Source organism: Amia ocellicauda, chromosome 14 (genome assembly GCF_036373705.1).
Source record: "Amia ocellicauda isolate fAmiCal2 chromosome 14, fAmiCal2.hap1, whole genome shotgun sequence".
Classification (NCBI taxonomy): Eukaryota; Metazoa; Chordata; class Actinopteri; order Amiiformes; family Amiidae; genus Amia; species Amia ocellicauda.
In genome coordinates this window covers 7905925-7922166 of record NC_089863.1, presented here as the reverse complement: position 1 = coordinate 7922166, position 16242 = coordinate 7905925, and the positions used below count along the sequence as shown (strand labels likewise).

At 39.1% G+C, this 16242-nt stretch overlaps 1 protein-coding gene across 1 annotated transcript in view; it reads right to left on the bottom strand.

Annotated features, from left to right (window-relative positions):
• Positions 1 to 505: 505 nt before the first annotated feature.
• Positions 506 to 16242, bottom strand: part of fgf11a (fibroblast growth factor 11a) — a 72858-nt gene continuing 57121 nt past the window's right edge. The window contains exons 7-8 of the mRNA XM_066722756.1: positions 7205 to 7403; positions 506 to 6389 (exon numbers count right to left, since the gene is read on the bottom strand). Coding sequence (XP_066578853.1) covers positions 6259 to 6389; positions 7205 to 7403 — 330 coding nt within the window. The 3' untranslated portion in view covers positions 506 to 6258. The remainder of the gene's footprint in view (positions 6390 to 7204; positions 7404 to 16242) is intronic.

The window sequence follows — 16242 nt, the reverse complement described above, 5'->3', positions numbered from 1 at the left end:
AAGGCCTTCACCCAGCAGTGGATCGAGAAAGGCTGATGCACTATTTCACCTGCACTGTAGATAATAAATCACTTCCTGTGCTTTCTGTGTCTGTTCCCATAAGATCCCGCCTCTTTAACAAACCCAGCACCATTGTCATTCACTTATGGCGCCACTATATATATATAGAGCTGTCATTCCATTTTACAATATGTAATTGCTTAATTAAAGGGCATTATTTTGATAACCAGTAGATCAATCTTCCTCCCTCCCTACCACATCTTCAATACCCCCCCAAATATAAATAAATAAATATATGCATGGACTTCCCTCTTGTTCAAAAACAGGGGGGAAGAAATATTACTGATTCCTCCAATATGCAAAAACAGCCAAGCCGGAGACAGACTCTGAGATTATGTAAATTTTTCCTGAGTAGAGCTAGTGAATTAGGATTATTATTATTATTATTATTATTATTATTATTATTATTATTATTATTATTATTATTATTATTATTATTACTATGTATAATTAAGACACACATACACACATATTTTATCTCTCTCTGTACTTTATTATTGTAGTGTGTGTTAGTAATCTTTAAGGATCTTCATATTAAGCTACATGGACTGGTCGAGTGTTCGATGCAACGTTTCCAGACACAGTACTTGGCTATGGCTTTTGATTCTCTCTGAAGCCCCCCAGCATTGTTTAATGTATTGAAGTATAATCACACTCCCTTGGATAGAAAACGCTGCTTGCAAAATAACCAGAACACTTTTCCCTTATCTACAGATTTAAATTAAACCCAAAGCTAGGTCTGAGATTTTGCTCTAGTGGTTTACTCTTGCTGTTTAGTCCTACATGCAGTCTACTTATCATTCAAAGACTTGAAAACATCTATATATATATATATATATATATATATATATATATATACATATTCTGCCCTTAAAGCAATAGACCTTTTGGTATCTTTTCTGTTCCATTAAATCTTTAATTTGTTAATGGAGAAAATGACGTGCTCGGTAGGGTTGTGATTAGGGGATTAATTAAGATCTAAGATCTAAACTGAATCAATGTTGGATGCAGAAAAAAGCTCTCTATAAGCAATCCTTTGCATTTAGACCTAGGCCTAGACCAGTTCAAAACATTGACCCAACCACCAATCACCAATCACAGTTTCCGTACTAGAGGGCAGCCTAATGTAAACCCACTGCCAACTGCTGTGTCTGATTTGGTCTGTGCCTGGGACATGACTACAACTAGATATGCCCACACTGGGGCGTGGGTTCAGGAAGTGAGATTAGGAACACTGGACCATCTCATTGGAAGCATGAAAAACAATGCAATTTTTTGTAGTCATATTGTCCCCACGACTATTTAAAAACTGTATAATTGGCTCTAGTTGATCCAGTTTTCCACCATGTCTACCAGAGATTTAGCCCTGCTGTCTGTTATGTGAGATATGGAGACAAAAAAGGTATATTGACAACAGAACCCACAGTAATCAATGACTATCTGGAAATCTCTTTGAAGGTCAACACAAAGACATGCTGTTCCTCAAATTGTTCTCACTACTTTCCCTTTCCTTTCAGTTATAATCCCACAGTTCAATGTGCAATTGAGGAATCTGATAATAATGGATGCATTTCCACTAAAAGACAACCACTTCCTGTAACAAATTACTCCTCAGTGTGACTCACTCTCTTCCAAAGTGATCAATTTTCTCTGAAGCACATGCTTAACATGTACATGTCTTGTATAATACATTGTCACATAAGGGTGTGACGTTAGAGTTACCACTATTGCAATGTTATGTGGAGGTATGAAAAAAAATACTATATTTCATGAATGAAATGACAGAGAATGAAGTATAGATTTTGCCATTTCTTTGTGACGATTCAGATAAAAATAACTACAGTAACATAAATGGAAGCCTTTTTGAGAACCTGCTGTAAAACTTGACATTCAGACAATCATTTACACTGACTTTATCCCCAGGTACATTTTACAATGATAATATACTTAGCTGAAGACACCTAGTTTCATTATTTTATCTGAGTTTGGACAAGAATAAATAAATATATTCAGAATTTGACCATTCATTTTTTAGAGCTCTGTTTTCTCTCCACAAAGAGCTAATTCCTCTTTCCCCCAACTAGTTTATTTCTTAAATCCCACCTCATTCCCTAGGGTTTTAGCTCTCCACATGACCAAGTCTGGGCTGGATTAGAAATGGTGATTGGTATTCCAATGCTTTCTCTCCAGTGAGATGGGATTGGCATTTATAGTGCAGACAAACCTCCAAACAAAACATGAAACTTCGCATTTTCCTGTCTTCAGATCAGTTCACAATAAAAGTACAAATGTTTTATCTGTGTTTAAGCCCCGACACGGCTGGTACAGATCAGATACAGTGCATAAACAGTAAGTATTGCCCAGCTTCTAAAAAGCCATCTCCTTTTTTTTTTGCATTAAATAAAAATGGCTCAATTCCGTTTGTTTTGCCAACAGTCCTGTTATAGTCCCTTATGAAGGTGGTTATTTTACAGGTCATTCAAATAAAGTAAAATTAAATAAAATAAACATTCAAGAAAGGTGGATTATCAGTGTGCTAATGTGTAAGGACTTTGTGGGTTAAAAATAGCAGGGTAACAGGGTAACACAGGGTATAATAAAGTGGTGTGATTCCTCATTAATTAATATATGAATACCACAGGATTAACACATGAATAAGTCATGCACTTCATCTGAGTTCTGTTGTTAATCACCTGAATAACAGGGTTAGGTTTTAAGGTTAGGGTTCATGTGGTCAACATCAAAACTCAGATGAAGTGCACGACTTATTCATATCACTTGACCTGATATTCATACATTAGTTCATGAAGAATCATTCCACCTTATTATAAAGCATTCCCTGTTTGGTTGATTGTGGCAATTCACATAAAGTTTGGAGTCCGAGCTTGGAAATGAGGAAAAAAACAAGGGGAACAGATGTACAAATTCAATTATTCATTCACATTTGAAACTAAATCCTGGATTAACCAGTAGAAACAGAACTTCACATTCAATGCATTGGGATTAATTCGGAATTGCGAAAGTTACCGCGCTAAAGCTAATTCCTTTTGAAATGCTCTGGTTTCCTGCTGACTGCGGTGAATACCATATTAAAGTTTCACTGTAAAAGCACTTTAACTTCTTAGTGGATACTACTGTTTAGGATGTCCATTAGGAGTGAATGAAACATTTGGTACAGGAGCCTTAATATCTACAACATGGGTATTAAAAATGATCAACCGTTAATCCAGAATTGTAAATGAAAGTAAATTGGAGGCAGATTTTTGTTTATATTATTTAAAGTCATACACACCTCTCCTAGGCCAGTGCTTAACTCATTTTAGAATTAGTATTTTGTATAACTGCAGTCCTCAACTATCTTATACAAAGTCATTCTGACATGTCCTTCTTTCTACAAACATATCATTTTGACTGTCTGTACATAGAGGATTTCCAATATCCTTCAATTTTCTGTGTTTAATTTGGCGATTACTTTGGTATTTTCAGTATTTTCAGATTATTCATATTATTTTTAATGTATTAATAGTATGTCATCATTGAATGTGACTTTGTAAAGAATGTGTTTTAATGTTAAAGGACCAGTCTATCATTCGCTTGTATGACGTTTTCATAATTTCAATCAAGCTAATTTCTTCACCATCTTTTAAAATAATATTGGTAAGTGTTATGTGAACCAAGTATAGCACTGAAGATCTAATTCTCTCCATTTAAAAAATAAATAAAATGCATTTGAGAAGGTAACGTGGACGAGACAGATTGGAAATGAAATAGCTCTCGCTACATTTCAAATAGAGGCCACAGATTCCCTTTGTAAACTGATTGGGGCTCTGTCATTTTCACGCTGTTTGTGGTATTAAAATGTCCTCAGAGTAGAGTTTCTCCCCTTGCTTTTTCACTCAGACCATAAACAGATCGAAGGTAAGGCTTTGAAACTAAGGGGGTCCTAATTACGGATCGGTTTGAAAGTCTTTACACATCATAACACCTCTGGGAAGAACAAGGTCCATTGGAGAATAAAGCATGATTGTATGGAGAATCTGTTGAAAAGAGTTTGTTTACACTAATAAACAACATGATTAACAATGTAAGCCCCCCCTGAAAAAAACTATTTTTAAATGTATTTGTCAAAATTATATCAGCATATTCCAGGTATCAGGAAAACTGCAGCCCTGTAACACAACAGCTGTAATCATGGCTTGAATGTTAGTCCTTCAAGCAGATCTACACACATATGATGAGATGTTTAAACAGAGACCTTTTTCTATTTGTAAAATATGAATAAGGGCAGTGAAATGTGCAACTGAACTCAAGGGAGCTTCTACTTCAATTTCTAAATCTGTGTAATGTTTTAAAGAGACATTTCTACTATGTATTTATGTACTTCGTTGTGAAGTAACAGCTCAATCTCAAGCAGGCGTGTAGACGTCGTACAGCTAAATCAAATAATGAATCGAATGTCTGCACTAGGAGGTGTCGTATGTGTTTTTATTAGAATTCCTGCTGTAAGGATAATAATAAAAGTTCACATACAAGACCTAATCGTGTTTTTGGTTATATTCTACCAGTTCAGCTGAGGACCATTAACCACTTGTTTGGAAATTGTTTGGAAATTGACTCCCTAACTGTTGATATAGGGCTGTTGGATGTGTTCAAATTCTCCATCGAATCATCTTTTCACATCCGTATAAAATTGGAAGACTGGTAAACGTACACTGTGAGAGTAATCAGATGTATTTTCCGTGCGTTTGCATTCTGTTGATGTCTTCATCGCTGAAAATAGTCTGGGAAGGGAAGCGAACGCACGTTTATTTCTAGATTGCCCAGCACTTGCGGAGGTGGCTCCGTTCTTCATGGAAAACCAACGTCTCTCCGGAGAAGAATTCGTCCTTCCACAACCTGGCATGTGTTTGAAGTGTGACGTGCAGTCTTTTTATCAGTGCCATAATAAGATACACATGATTCATCCTGACTTTCATTATGAGTTTTACAGTCCCCCTCGAAGAAGAATATGTATACAGTCCTTGAGACCTGGTCAATGTTGTAAATCATCCAACCCCTGCACCCCAGTATCCCCTCCAACTCGCTCTCTACAATAAATCACCAATTGCCTGTCAATAGCTTGAGTTAAGCATGAAAAAAAATGTAATTTTGGACAGAAAATACATTTTAAGTAATCAAACAGTTAGCAGTTAGCAAAAATGCTAAACAGAACCGTCCTTCTCAGATCTCAGATCCTTCTTTTCTCACCACTTCAAGGAAAAGGGAGGCATCTGATATCCTTTTACTTTAGATGAGAGCACGTGTATTTGTAGAACTATTCTGCCATGAAAGTTGAAGAACTGACAAACGAAGAGATACAAATAATGCATGTTATCAAAGTTAGAAGTGTAGAATTTCCACTGCAATATTGAATTTGCATATTCACATTTTCAATAACCTGATGTTAATCAACCTGTGAAATTAATGGCTATTGTTGCAACTGAGCAGCCATCATGGTCTGGTTATGCATATTTCACTGAGTAAGAAAACGCTAAAATCGGTGTCTATAAATATCCGGTGTTGTAAACTGCTGCCTCTTGCAATTCGTAAATCTGTTAAAATTAGCTGTACTGTAGTCCCTTAGACAGGTGTTCCTTCCAGGTACCATTGCTCCTCTGCAGCCCAAACTGCATATCATTTATTTTGACTTAATTTCTAATGTATACCTTCACTGCTGCCATTTGTGCCTTCTTCTAGCGTTCAGCTGTTAAGGTTAGGCATCAGAAATGACCCAACACTCAGTCCAGAGTTAAACCACCACACTTGTAAAGTAATATCCTCAAAACCTTTGTCTTCCCACCAGCTTTTAGGTCTTGGGTGGCTACAAATTAGATCTGTGAATGGATTTCTTGCGTACAAAGAAACAAAGAAACATGTCGATAACCAGCCGTATCATGGTTCCTTGACCATGGGATAATTTATTAAAAAAAAACAGCAGCATATGGCGTACTTTCAGAGTCTTTTGGAGGTGACTCAAACGAATGGCACACACAGGGCAAGGAAGCAAAGGATCTTTGGTGGACTTTTCCTTAACCAAACCTGACTCTGAAATCAGTGACTCGGACTGAGCAAAACGTGGGTCGTACGAAACGTGTTGAATGTTTGGGAAGATGACCATATTACAACTGTTACCAAAACCACCCAAGCTCCTTCCTTGGGCTATGAGACCTCATTCTTTGGGGGATCTTTCCTGCCATTCTGCAGCGCCGGCGAGTTGGATGTCTTCGCCGTCTTCCGGGGGGGACTCTGCTCGGCAACGTCGTGTAGTGAGGGCTCCCGATACATGGCCACTGTGTAGGAGAAGCATGGTGATTAGAGAAAGGATGATCAGGTAGGTAGGAAAGTATATCAGAAGGTATTTCAAATCAGGATTTAAAAGTAAGTAAATATACGCACATTACTAATCATAACATAACACGCCGAAAACTAAATTTTGTTTCTCACCATGTTTTAAAAAACATTAATTTCACAGAAGGTAAATTAAGCATTCAAAGAAGAATGGAGAATTTTTGCACTCATCATAAAATGGGGTTTATTGGGCTGTCAACTGGAAAACATAGCTGTATTAATTCAACATTGGTATTTCAATTCACTAAACTTTTAAGTACACAGTGAAGTTTAACAGCAGGGTGAAGAGCTATAAATGTTCTATGATAATCTACTTTGAAAACGTTAATTGAATAAATTAATAATCTATATTTCTATTTCACAATAGACAGTCTTCACTGATAACTGCCGTTTCCAAAGGCGATGGAGTGGACATGGTATACTTTCTCTAACTACATTTGTTCAGTTGTTCTGGTTAAGTCATTGACATGGTACATTGTAATGATTAAACACTGTGTGGGATATAACTTCAGTGTTCAATGGTAGGGTTGCAATTGTAAGCATGTCACTTATAAACCCAATTACTGTAATGTTCAGGGGGGTCCTCAAAAGTTGCTGTCTGACATCACTCTCAGCTGCAAAAGAAACTCGTATTTACCACCCTAAAATTGTGTATATTGTTTAAACACATTTTCAAGGCAATGACCCCAAATTCCTTTTCTTCAGCACTGCCGGTACTCATTTGAGAGGACACAAAACAAAAAAAATAGGTGTATACCTTCAATTAATTTGGGCAGGAAATGGGCTGCACCCTTAGTCTTCTTGACCCGGTTGCCCTTCATAACCTGGCCATCACGATTGATGCCAATGTACCAGGCTCTCCCTGATTCCCTCTGTCTGTACAAGATGGAGGAATAGGTGACATAGTAGTTTTCAAACACACACTCCTTGAACTTGCATTCGGGTGTGAAGTGTTCCTGTAACAGACAAATGGACAGAAAACAACGTTTAGGCACTTTCGTGTCGGTTCCTGGTTTGTTTAATATTTTATTTTTCTGGAGTTTTGGATGAGGGGTTCTGGGAAAAAAAGCAACAATAAAATGTTTGTTTACTTATTCAAATCTTGGTGTGCACCATCCATATGAATGATGTATTTTGCATTTTGATATTCTTGTATATATATATATATATTTATATCAGATTGGAAAAATTACATTTAAGAATAAGGGACTGTTTCAATTAATGCCTAACCTTATGGTCGGCACAGAATTTCTGCGATAAATACATCCCAAAGCATCTAATGCTAAGCATAAAGAAATAGCAATCCATTTTAGTTTTCATTTTGATAAACAAATTGCTGGCAAGCAACACTCAGATAAACCACATTAAAAACATATTTTGACAACAGGCATAATACCATAGACATTATGTACCCATATGGAAAACTCATATATGTACTATCTAATTTTTCCTGTTTCACAACAGGCACTCCCAGAAAGCCATGGAGAAGAAAGGGGAGGGTTCATCTGACTGACAGCACCCAAGGGCCAATCAGAAGTTTTGCTGTGATCTTTCAGCATTTCTAACATGTAATGCAATATCCCAAACTCGCTGTTGGGAACTATTTTGTCATCTGGCTCTGATCACCCCCAGCCCTTAATGGCTCCTGCAATCCTCCTTTGATAGATTGCAAGAGAAATACTGTGCAATTAATTTCGGTGCTTCTAGTGCAGCGAGTGATGTTGGTCTCGGCGGTCCTCCTGGTTTGCCATTGAAGTTAATCCCAAGTGTTGTTCTTCGAGGAGAAGGTCAATAATTTAAGCAGTCCATGAAATTAATTTACTGTTTTTCTCCTTGAACCACTGAGTCACACTGCCAGCTTTGTTTTTATTCATTATGCTAGTATTACTTGCTGTTCTCTGTTATAAAACATATCCCAGATCGTACAAGGTCCCTTCACAGAAATTAGCTTGTATACAAAAACAAAATTACACTGTATACCACCTAAGACAACCCAAATAACCTTCCTGTGATAGAAAAGCAATACCAACTTATTTGAAATTCGACGTTATGCTCAAAGCAGACAAATTAGTGCAGGTGACTAAAAGTGGCAAACAATATGGCCATCTGCTAATTAATGCATACTTACCTGCTTACTTACATACATAGATACATATATACATACCTACCTACCTACTTACCTACGTACATACATACCGAATTACCTAGCCACCCACCAACTTTCCTACATACATTCATACATACATAAACACATACATACATAATAACTTATTAACATTTATGATATTTCTATTACTCAACCTGTTGCCTGCTTATAATCTTTATCCTTTAGTTACATCTGTCCTGCTTCCTCTCATATCCCTGCTCCTGTTTTGGTCATGAATCTATAAATAAATGATGTCAGTCTGCAGTTTCTATTCTGACCACTGCTTTGATCTCCATCAATATTTGATCCTGATGGCCGTTACTCACTCAGGGTGGGGAAGTGGTATTGTGAAAAAGGCGATAGGTATCCTCTGCTAACCTTCTCCCTGTCGCTGTCCAGTAGGGAAAAACCTGCAATGTGACAAGCTGCGAAAAAGCAATTGTTGCTAAATCAAAAGTGTGAGCATTACATAATGATACAAAACAAAAAAAGTCAAAAGATTGTAGAGCATCTTCCTATTGAAAGACACCTGCAATCCGTAAGGATGGACAGTCCAGCACTAGCAAATTCGCTGTCACTTTTCTCTGCTGTCAGAAACAAAGCAATTTAGCAGATTGATTCAGGCTGCCTGGCAGGGAATGTTTGTGCTAATTTACACAAGCTGAACCACCTTAAAAAAAACAACAATCAAAGAAAAATTGAAATTTAAAAGCTCACCTTTAAATGACTAAGTGACACGATTGCGTAAAGCAGATGTTCGGAGACGCGGACAGACAGATATATAAACAGATTGGGAGATATACAGACAGGTGGGCTGAGTATGGGTAGCACAGGTGAAATGGTGTTCCCCGAAGGAGCCGCCGTGTCCAGGAGTCTCTCATCTGTGCAGGCCTGTGGTGGCCAGCTTTCACTGCTGCCAAATTAATTAAAATTAAAGCAGGAGGAGGAGGTTTGACCTTCGGAGACCGACTGCGATCACAGGCCTGCTTATCATTCAGAGCACCAGTCTCCACCCCCTCCCCCACCCCCGCAACACGCATCAGATTAAATAAACTCCACATGCCAACAGCAATGTGCGGTAATAGGATAACCACCTTTAAATAGGACACACTTTCCTCAATCGGGGTAAGGGCCTGTTTATGAATGGAGGATGTTGTCGTTTCGTTTGCCTCGTGGCCCCCCTGCAGTCCGGCGGCGATGTTGGTGTGCTTTTGTCGAGATGTTGTTGCTAGCTGGGAAGTGAACGGGGGGTAACGATAATATGCTGATGGCTGCAAAGTGCAAACCTGATGTTTAATTTACTTAATTGAACCCATTATTTGCTAAAGAGAAGATATGAACTTATTCCAGGTTGTAATTTGGCAAATTAAAGATACATATAATGTGTGTAGGACTAGAACAAAGACTGCCAACCACTTGTGAAAAACAATAGATGTAAGGGACGAATTGGCGTTGACTTTTGTTAGGAATCTCACACAACTGTGACTATGAAATCTCTGTGTATTTCACATAGGAGAATAAATGGGGGTTATTTATATTTCCCTGTTTGTTCCTGTTCACTCTCAACGATGAAGTACATCAAAATGAGGCATCAGGAGCTGCATTGCAATGTGCGACAATGATGTTCCTGCTGGTCAGTCTATATAGTTTTTCTAGTTTGTGGTATTTCTTCTTGGGAAGCAAAGCGGGGATGATCTGTTTCACAACATATATATCTATGATGTACATGTTAATCTCTTCATATATACAAAGGAGAATATCATGTTCAGTTTCTCTCACCACACTGCAGGAATGATATTGCTTTATGAGAGGCAGTTCAAAGGAGGACAGCCAAGCTAATTTTAGGGAATGTCACTCTCGGACAGATTAAGGAAATTCAATAGTTTTATCCTAGAACAGAGATTATGTGAGGGACAGATTCAGGTATTAAAAATCATGAAAAATATTGACCATGCCAGTCCATAGGATCAACACCAACACAATGATCCAAGTGGAAACTGAGATTAAAGGCCTACCGATGAGAAAATAGCAGACACAGAAAGTCGTGGTAGTCTGGAACAACCTCTCCAGTCATAATTTACAAGATACGATTCAGGGATCGTGATGTATTTTAGCTACCGAAAGAGATTGAAGGGTCAAATAAACTCCTCTCATTTGTAAACGTTTCTCAGTTCTTATATTCTTAAACCTTTCTTGTCTGAGCTAATGCAAATTTTAGTGTAGTAAATACTGTTTCTTAAACTATACTTACTCCCTGTGCAGGCGACCGAATTTAAAGACGGGAGGTGCCGATATGTGAGTCTACCAAGCCATAGAGATGGATCATTTACTCCTGACTAACTACAAAGAGATGATGAAACGAGATGGCCCACTTTTAGATGAAAGACCAAGCAGCTAAACTGTATTGAAAAGCTCCTCAGGGAGCGGGAAGAATATTCTGTTTACAGTCAGATACATTGAAAGAAAAGGCCTTCAGCACCGCATTTACCTCTACAACTTCCTGCTGACTCAGAAGCCAGGATTGAGGCGTTACTTCGGCCGGATGTGTGAAATATTTCATAACTGGATCTAAGAGGAATCTGCTCGGGAATTGACATGTCAGGGAGAGTGTAATGTTTCTTCCCTCTAGGCCTGTGCTGTTCAAACCCACAGGCTTTAAGGGTGAAATCTAGCAGGTTCAATATGTCTCTCTAAATCATTACCTGCTAGCGAAACTATAGGAAACAAAGGTTGAACTGGTTCAGTTAAGTGAATAATTAGTTTAACTTCCTAATTAAGAGCTCAGGTGGAATGAAAAGCAGAAGACCTCGAGGACGTGTTTTGAAGAACGCAGCCCTGGGCTGGAGAGTTAATGGATACGTAAATCCGGTATGAGACGTTTTCTCGTTTTCTCGTTGTCTCCACTCTCCGAACACCATTTTATTAAATACGAATGTCCTTACCCGGCACTATACAATGCCGTTGTACACAGATATCAAGTGCCACAGAAGTGGTTTCAGAGCTATTCACTTTTTCAGCACTAGGTGTCATGTTGGTACACTTACACAAGGCAATGATATACTGTAGCCGGTCTAAGTTATTTCAAGAAGAATGGTTTCTCTCTAGATAATCATTCAGACAATCAATGTACACATTATCAAGTGCTTTGTATGCATCAATTGTCTAATGGTGCTCTGTAACTGGTAGCAAAATGTAAGCCTGGTTGAGGACGAAACATGATTGTGTTTTTTGTCAAGAGAGGTATGAGAAGTAGCTGCCGAATCTTCGTTGCTGGATATTGAATAAATGTTGGATATTCTTTATTTGCCTTTGGGGGGAAGAGGGGTTACAGTGAACATGTTCCCCCTGAACGATCTCTTCATGATATAACAATTACTAAAGAGTACATCCTTTTCGTCACTCAGCTCTCAGTCCAGACCGTGGTGCGGTGCTGGATCTCACCCCCTGGCTGGCCTTCCTACTTTTACCATTTTGTCTTCCTCTTATTCAAAATTCTGCCTCACTTCTCTTCCTATTGCTGTCCATACTAACACTGAAGACCCGTGTCTATCCCTGTTTACCCACCTGTCCTCTCTATTCCTCTGCTACAGGTCAGTTAGTGATGCATTTCCCAGGCTTGATCTTTCTCCTCTCTTGCCCCGCAGTGGTACAATGAGACGTCTCTGAGCATTACAATCACAGCATGGCAGCACCTGGTAAACATGTCCTGTAGACACGTCTGTTTAGAATGCATCTCTAATATCCGAACATGTCTCCCTGTCATGGTTCTGTAGCAATACTCATGTAATGTTCTGTGTGTGTGTGTGAAAGTACTATCTTAGTATGTGTTCAACTACATTAGTTTGCATCTGCTAAACAATATTAATAATAAAAATTCATATGGTCATTCATTGTTTGACCTGAATTATTATCATCACACTCAAAATAACTATGCAAATGTCTTAAAGTGCCATAATTATATCATGAATTAGGAACAGAGAGAGACATTGTTGAGAAATCAGATAATAAAATATTGATTTTGGTTGCAATATAAACATTGCCTTTCACATTACATTCACGGGATGTTTATCCTGTTTTAAAGGTGTACAAATACCTGTTACACGACCCTCGGGTCGAGCAGGTAGGAGCCGGTCAGGTAGGACGAGCCGATAAATAAACAGAGTCTCATGCTCGGAGGCTATGGTTTGATAAACGATGAGAGCGATTCTCTCCCTCGGAGATCTAGGTCAAATGATGGACTGTGACATTTCCAATTTTAGTGATGACAGCACAGGTGTATACACCTCAATCCATCAGTCACGTCAGGGGGAGAGAGAGAGAGAGAAAAGAAGGACAGCATCAGCAAAACACACACACACACACAGAGAGAGAGGGAGAGAGAGAGATGGAGGGAGAGAGAGAGATGGATGGAGAGAGGGAGAGAGATGGAGGGAGAAAGAGAGAGAGAGAAAATAAGGCAAACAATCCTGATGCAGTTTAGACAGTCTAGACAGAGAAAAAGGCAGAGTGAAAAGAAACCGGAAGCTTTTCTCGTTTGCCGTGTCAAGCTCCAGGTCAGGGACACTTTCCAAATTATCCAGTCAGATTAATGACTTTGTGCCTGTTTCACAAAAAAAAAAAAAAAAACACCAGCTCGGATCACAGAGTTCACACCCAGAGACGTCAGGACTGCATTCAGGCTGTTTCAGTTTTGTGCAGCAAGCGGGAGTCTCCAGTAATGCTGCAGTGTTCGCTGCGTCGTGGAGGCCGGTGCAGGAACAGCTGGCCTGGGGATCCTCGGCACGCAACAGCGACTCCCATCAACGGCTGCACTCTCGGGGGACTGCGGTTTGGCGTTTGTCCTCTCTCCGTCCCCGTAGCGGAGGCAGGCTTGCGTTCCGGAATTTCCAGCGGGAAAAGCAGCAACCAGCCATGGGTTGTATTAGTATTTCTGCACTTCTGGGTTACTGCAGAGTCAGACTGAACAGCGTTTGGAAATTCCTCTCCAGGGTGGGTAACAATCATCTGCCCCCTCTTTAGAGTTCTTGGCGTTGGTAATTTCTCTTCCAATTTAATCCACCCGAGTCCGTTTCCATTTTTCTTTTTTTTTCCTTACCCCTGTGGCCCCACATATCAAATGTAAAACCTAATTTCCCTAAGTGACTTCAAGGCACAGACTGTTAATGTGATTATGCCGTGTTGAATAATCCATTCATATTTTAATGGAGGTGCCATTGGCTGGTCTCTGCAGATTTTTCTGTTTTAAGACGTTAGACTTGCCTTTGTTTGTTTTGAGTTTAATATCTTAATTGGACGAGAATGACATATCGCTTCTTGCTGCTAGTACCTCTACCACATTCTATTGATTCATGGAAATACTGTGGTTCTGATGAGTAATTCTGGATTCCATACAAACTAAGAATGGAAAGATATAAAGATAAGGAAATAGATTCACGGCTCAAGATGTTAAAGCATTTTCAAATTTTTAAAGGTTTCCGAATGCAGAGGAATTTGAATGGGCTCTCATGGTGACATCTCATTTCATTTAATCGCGTGTTTATGAAGTACAAAAGGATTTTATGTTGTGCTTTTCTGGTTAAACAAACCTTCGAAATGAACTCAAATGAACCGCACTGCCTCGACACTACCCATCACCAAATGAATCCGGCTCATCCATTTCAATGAATCAGTGAAACAACCGGATGAACCAATCCTCGGAATTGAATCACTAGACTAAACTGAATCAAATGGATCTAGTCAGTAAGATGAACTGAACTGTCCGTCACATCTGATCTCGTTACTCCCGCCAAGAGTGCAGGATTTATTATTTATTCCCACTCCTGGTAACCCGCCTTGACCTCCCACATCAGCCAATCGGGAGCAGGCACAGCAATCCAGCACTGCATGCATATTTCAAGAGGATAAACAGGCGTCCCTTTTGCAGCATTGAAGGTTAAGATCCCCCCATTTCCTTGAACATTCGAGAACTTAATAAAACACATTACATACAACTATGCACAGGAACCCTTATATATATTCTACACTTTCCAAATAACATACGTGTAGTTTATGAGCAATAGCTAAACAGTAAATTATTGATTCTATTACAGTTGGACAACAGTCTATTTTCTACTCCTGGAGAACCCCCTCCCCTGCTGGTTTTTGTTCCAACTAAGTTCTCTATTAGTTAATTGAACCCTTAATATAATTTATAATTTCCTGAATCAGAGCCGTTTAATTAATTTAAACATTAGGGGGTTTAAGTTTAAGTATAGAATTCTGTAAAGAACCAACTATTTTATTACACAATTTAAAAAGTCAAATCTAAGCAAGATTTTTACTTCAATTAAGTAATTGAGAGCTTGGTTGGAACAAAACCCAGCAGGGTAGGGGGTCCTCCAGGGACAGGGTTGGGAACCCCTGGTATAACGACTATATATTTCCTCTACTGGATTGCCTGGATTGAAGCCAACCAGAATCTATTTACTATTCTTCGTCTTGTACTAAAGTCATAATTTTGATTATTTGGTTTATAATGATGAGTATAATGAGTTCTAGCTTGTGAGTGCCAAATGAACAAAATGAACACATCTTAAAAAGAACAATACGTGGGAAGGTAATTTAGCTCATTTGCATGTCAAAAGAACGTCAGAATGTTTCCACAATACAATTGTCAGTTGGTACACAGCTAGAATTGCGATCCCACTGAGTGGCTGAGAATTCAAAGGTGGCTGATGACAGAAACATTAAAGCCAAAGCACATTGAGATGTTGATACATTTAAAAGACACTTAGGCACAGAGAGTGGTGAGCAGGGAATAAAAACGAGTCTTATAATTACACCACGTGGGTCATAAAACCAGAAGGCACCCTGAGGAAATAATACCAGGTAATTTAGTGGATCGAAGCCATTGTCAGCATCTTGGCACCAGTGATCATAAATCACTTAGATAGACTTTATTCTCATTCATTTAATTTACCTTTAGTTAACAAGGAAGTACAATAAGTACTACAGATAATTATGATCTCTCTTCAAAGGAGGCCACAAGGTGGAGTGAAATATGAGGCAGACCAGGAGGACTTCACTGCAGGGAGGCTAGGTTCTGTTGGACTGGATATGTCACCATGGCTTATAGTTTAGCTACTGGCTAACAATGGGTTACTCTGGGTATACACAGTTTATAAAGAGTACAATTAGTCCAGAGTTTGTCCTAAGGGGTAGTGAAGTCCTTAATATTGCTCCTGTATTCTGTATTCTGTTCAAAGGGGACAAGTGGACCCAAACCATGCCAGGAAAATGCCCCCCACAGCATAACAGAGCCTCTGGACCCCCTCACTGTAGGGGTCCAGCAGTCAGGCCTGTACCGCTCTCTTGGTGTCGCCACACATGCACTCGCCCACTTGTCCAGAACACGAGCCAGTTGAGCGTCTTTGTGACTGAAGCTCCTGCCATTCGTGCCCCAATAATGACCCCTCTTTTAAAATCACTTTGATCCTTTCCTCTTGCCATCTTGATCCAAAATGGAGGTCAACTGGGCCTGCTCAGCATTTGTATACATGCCACAGAGCATGATCGGATGTTAATTGCTTAATTATATCACGCAGTACAACTGTTTGGAGGCATCTGCATTCGTTATGTTCCTCCACTCCACCATTTATTCAGGTTTTTCC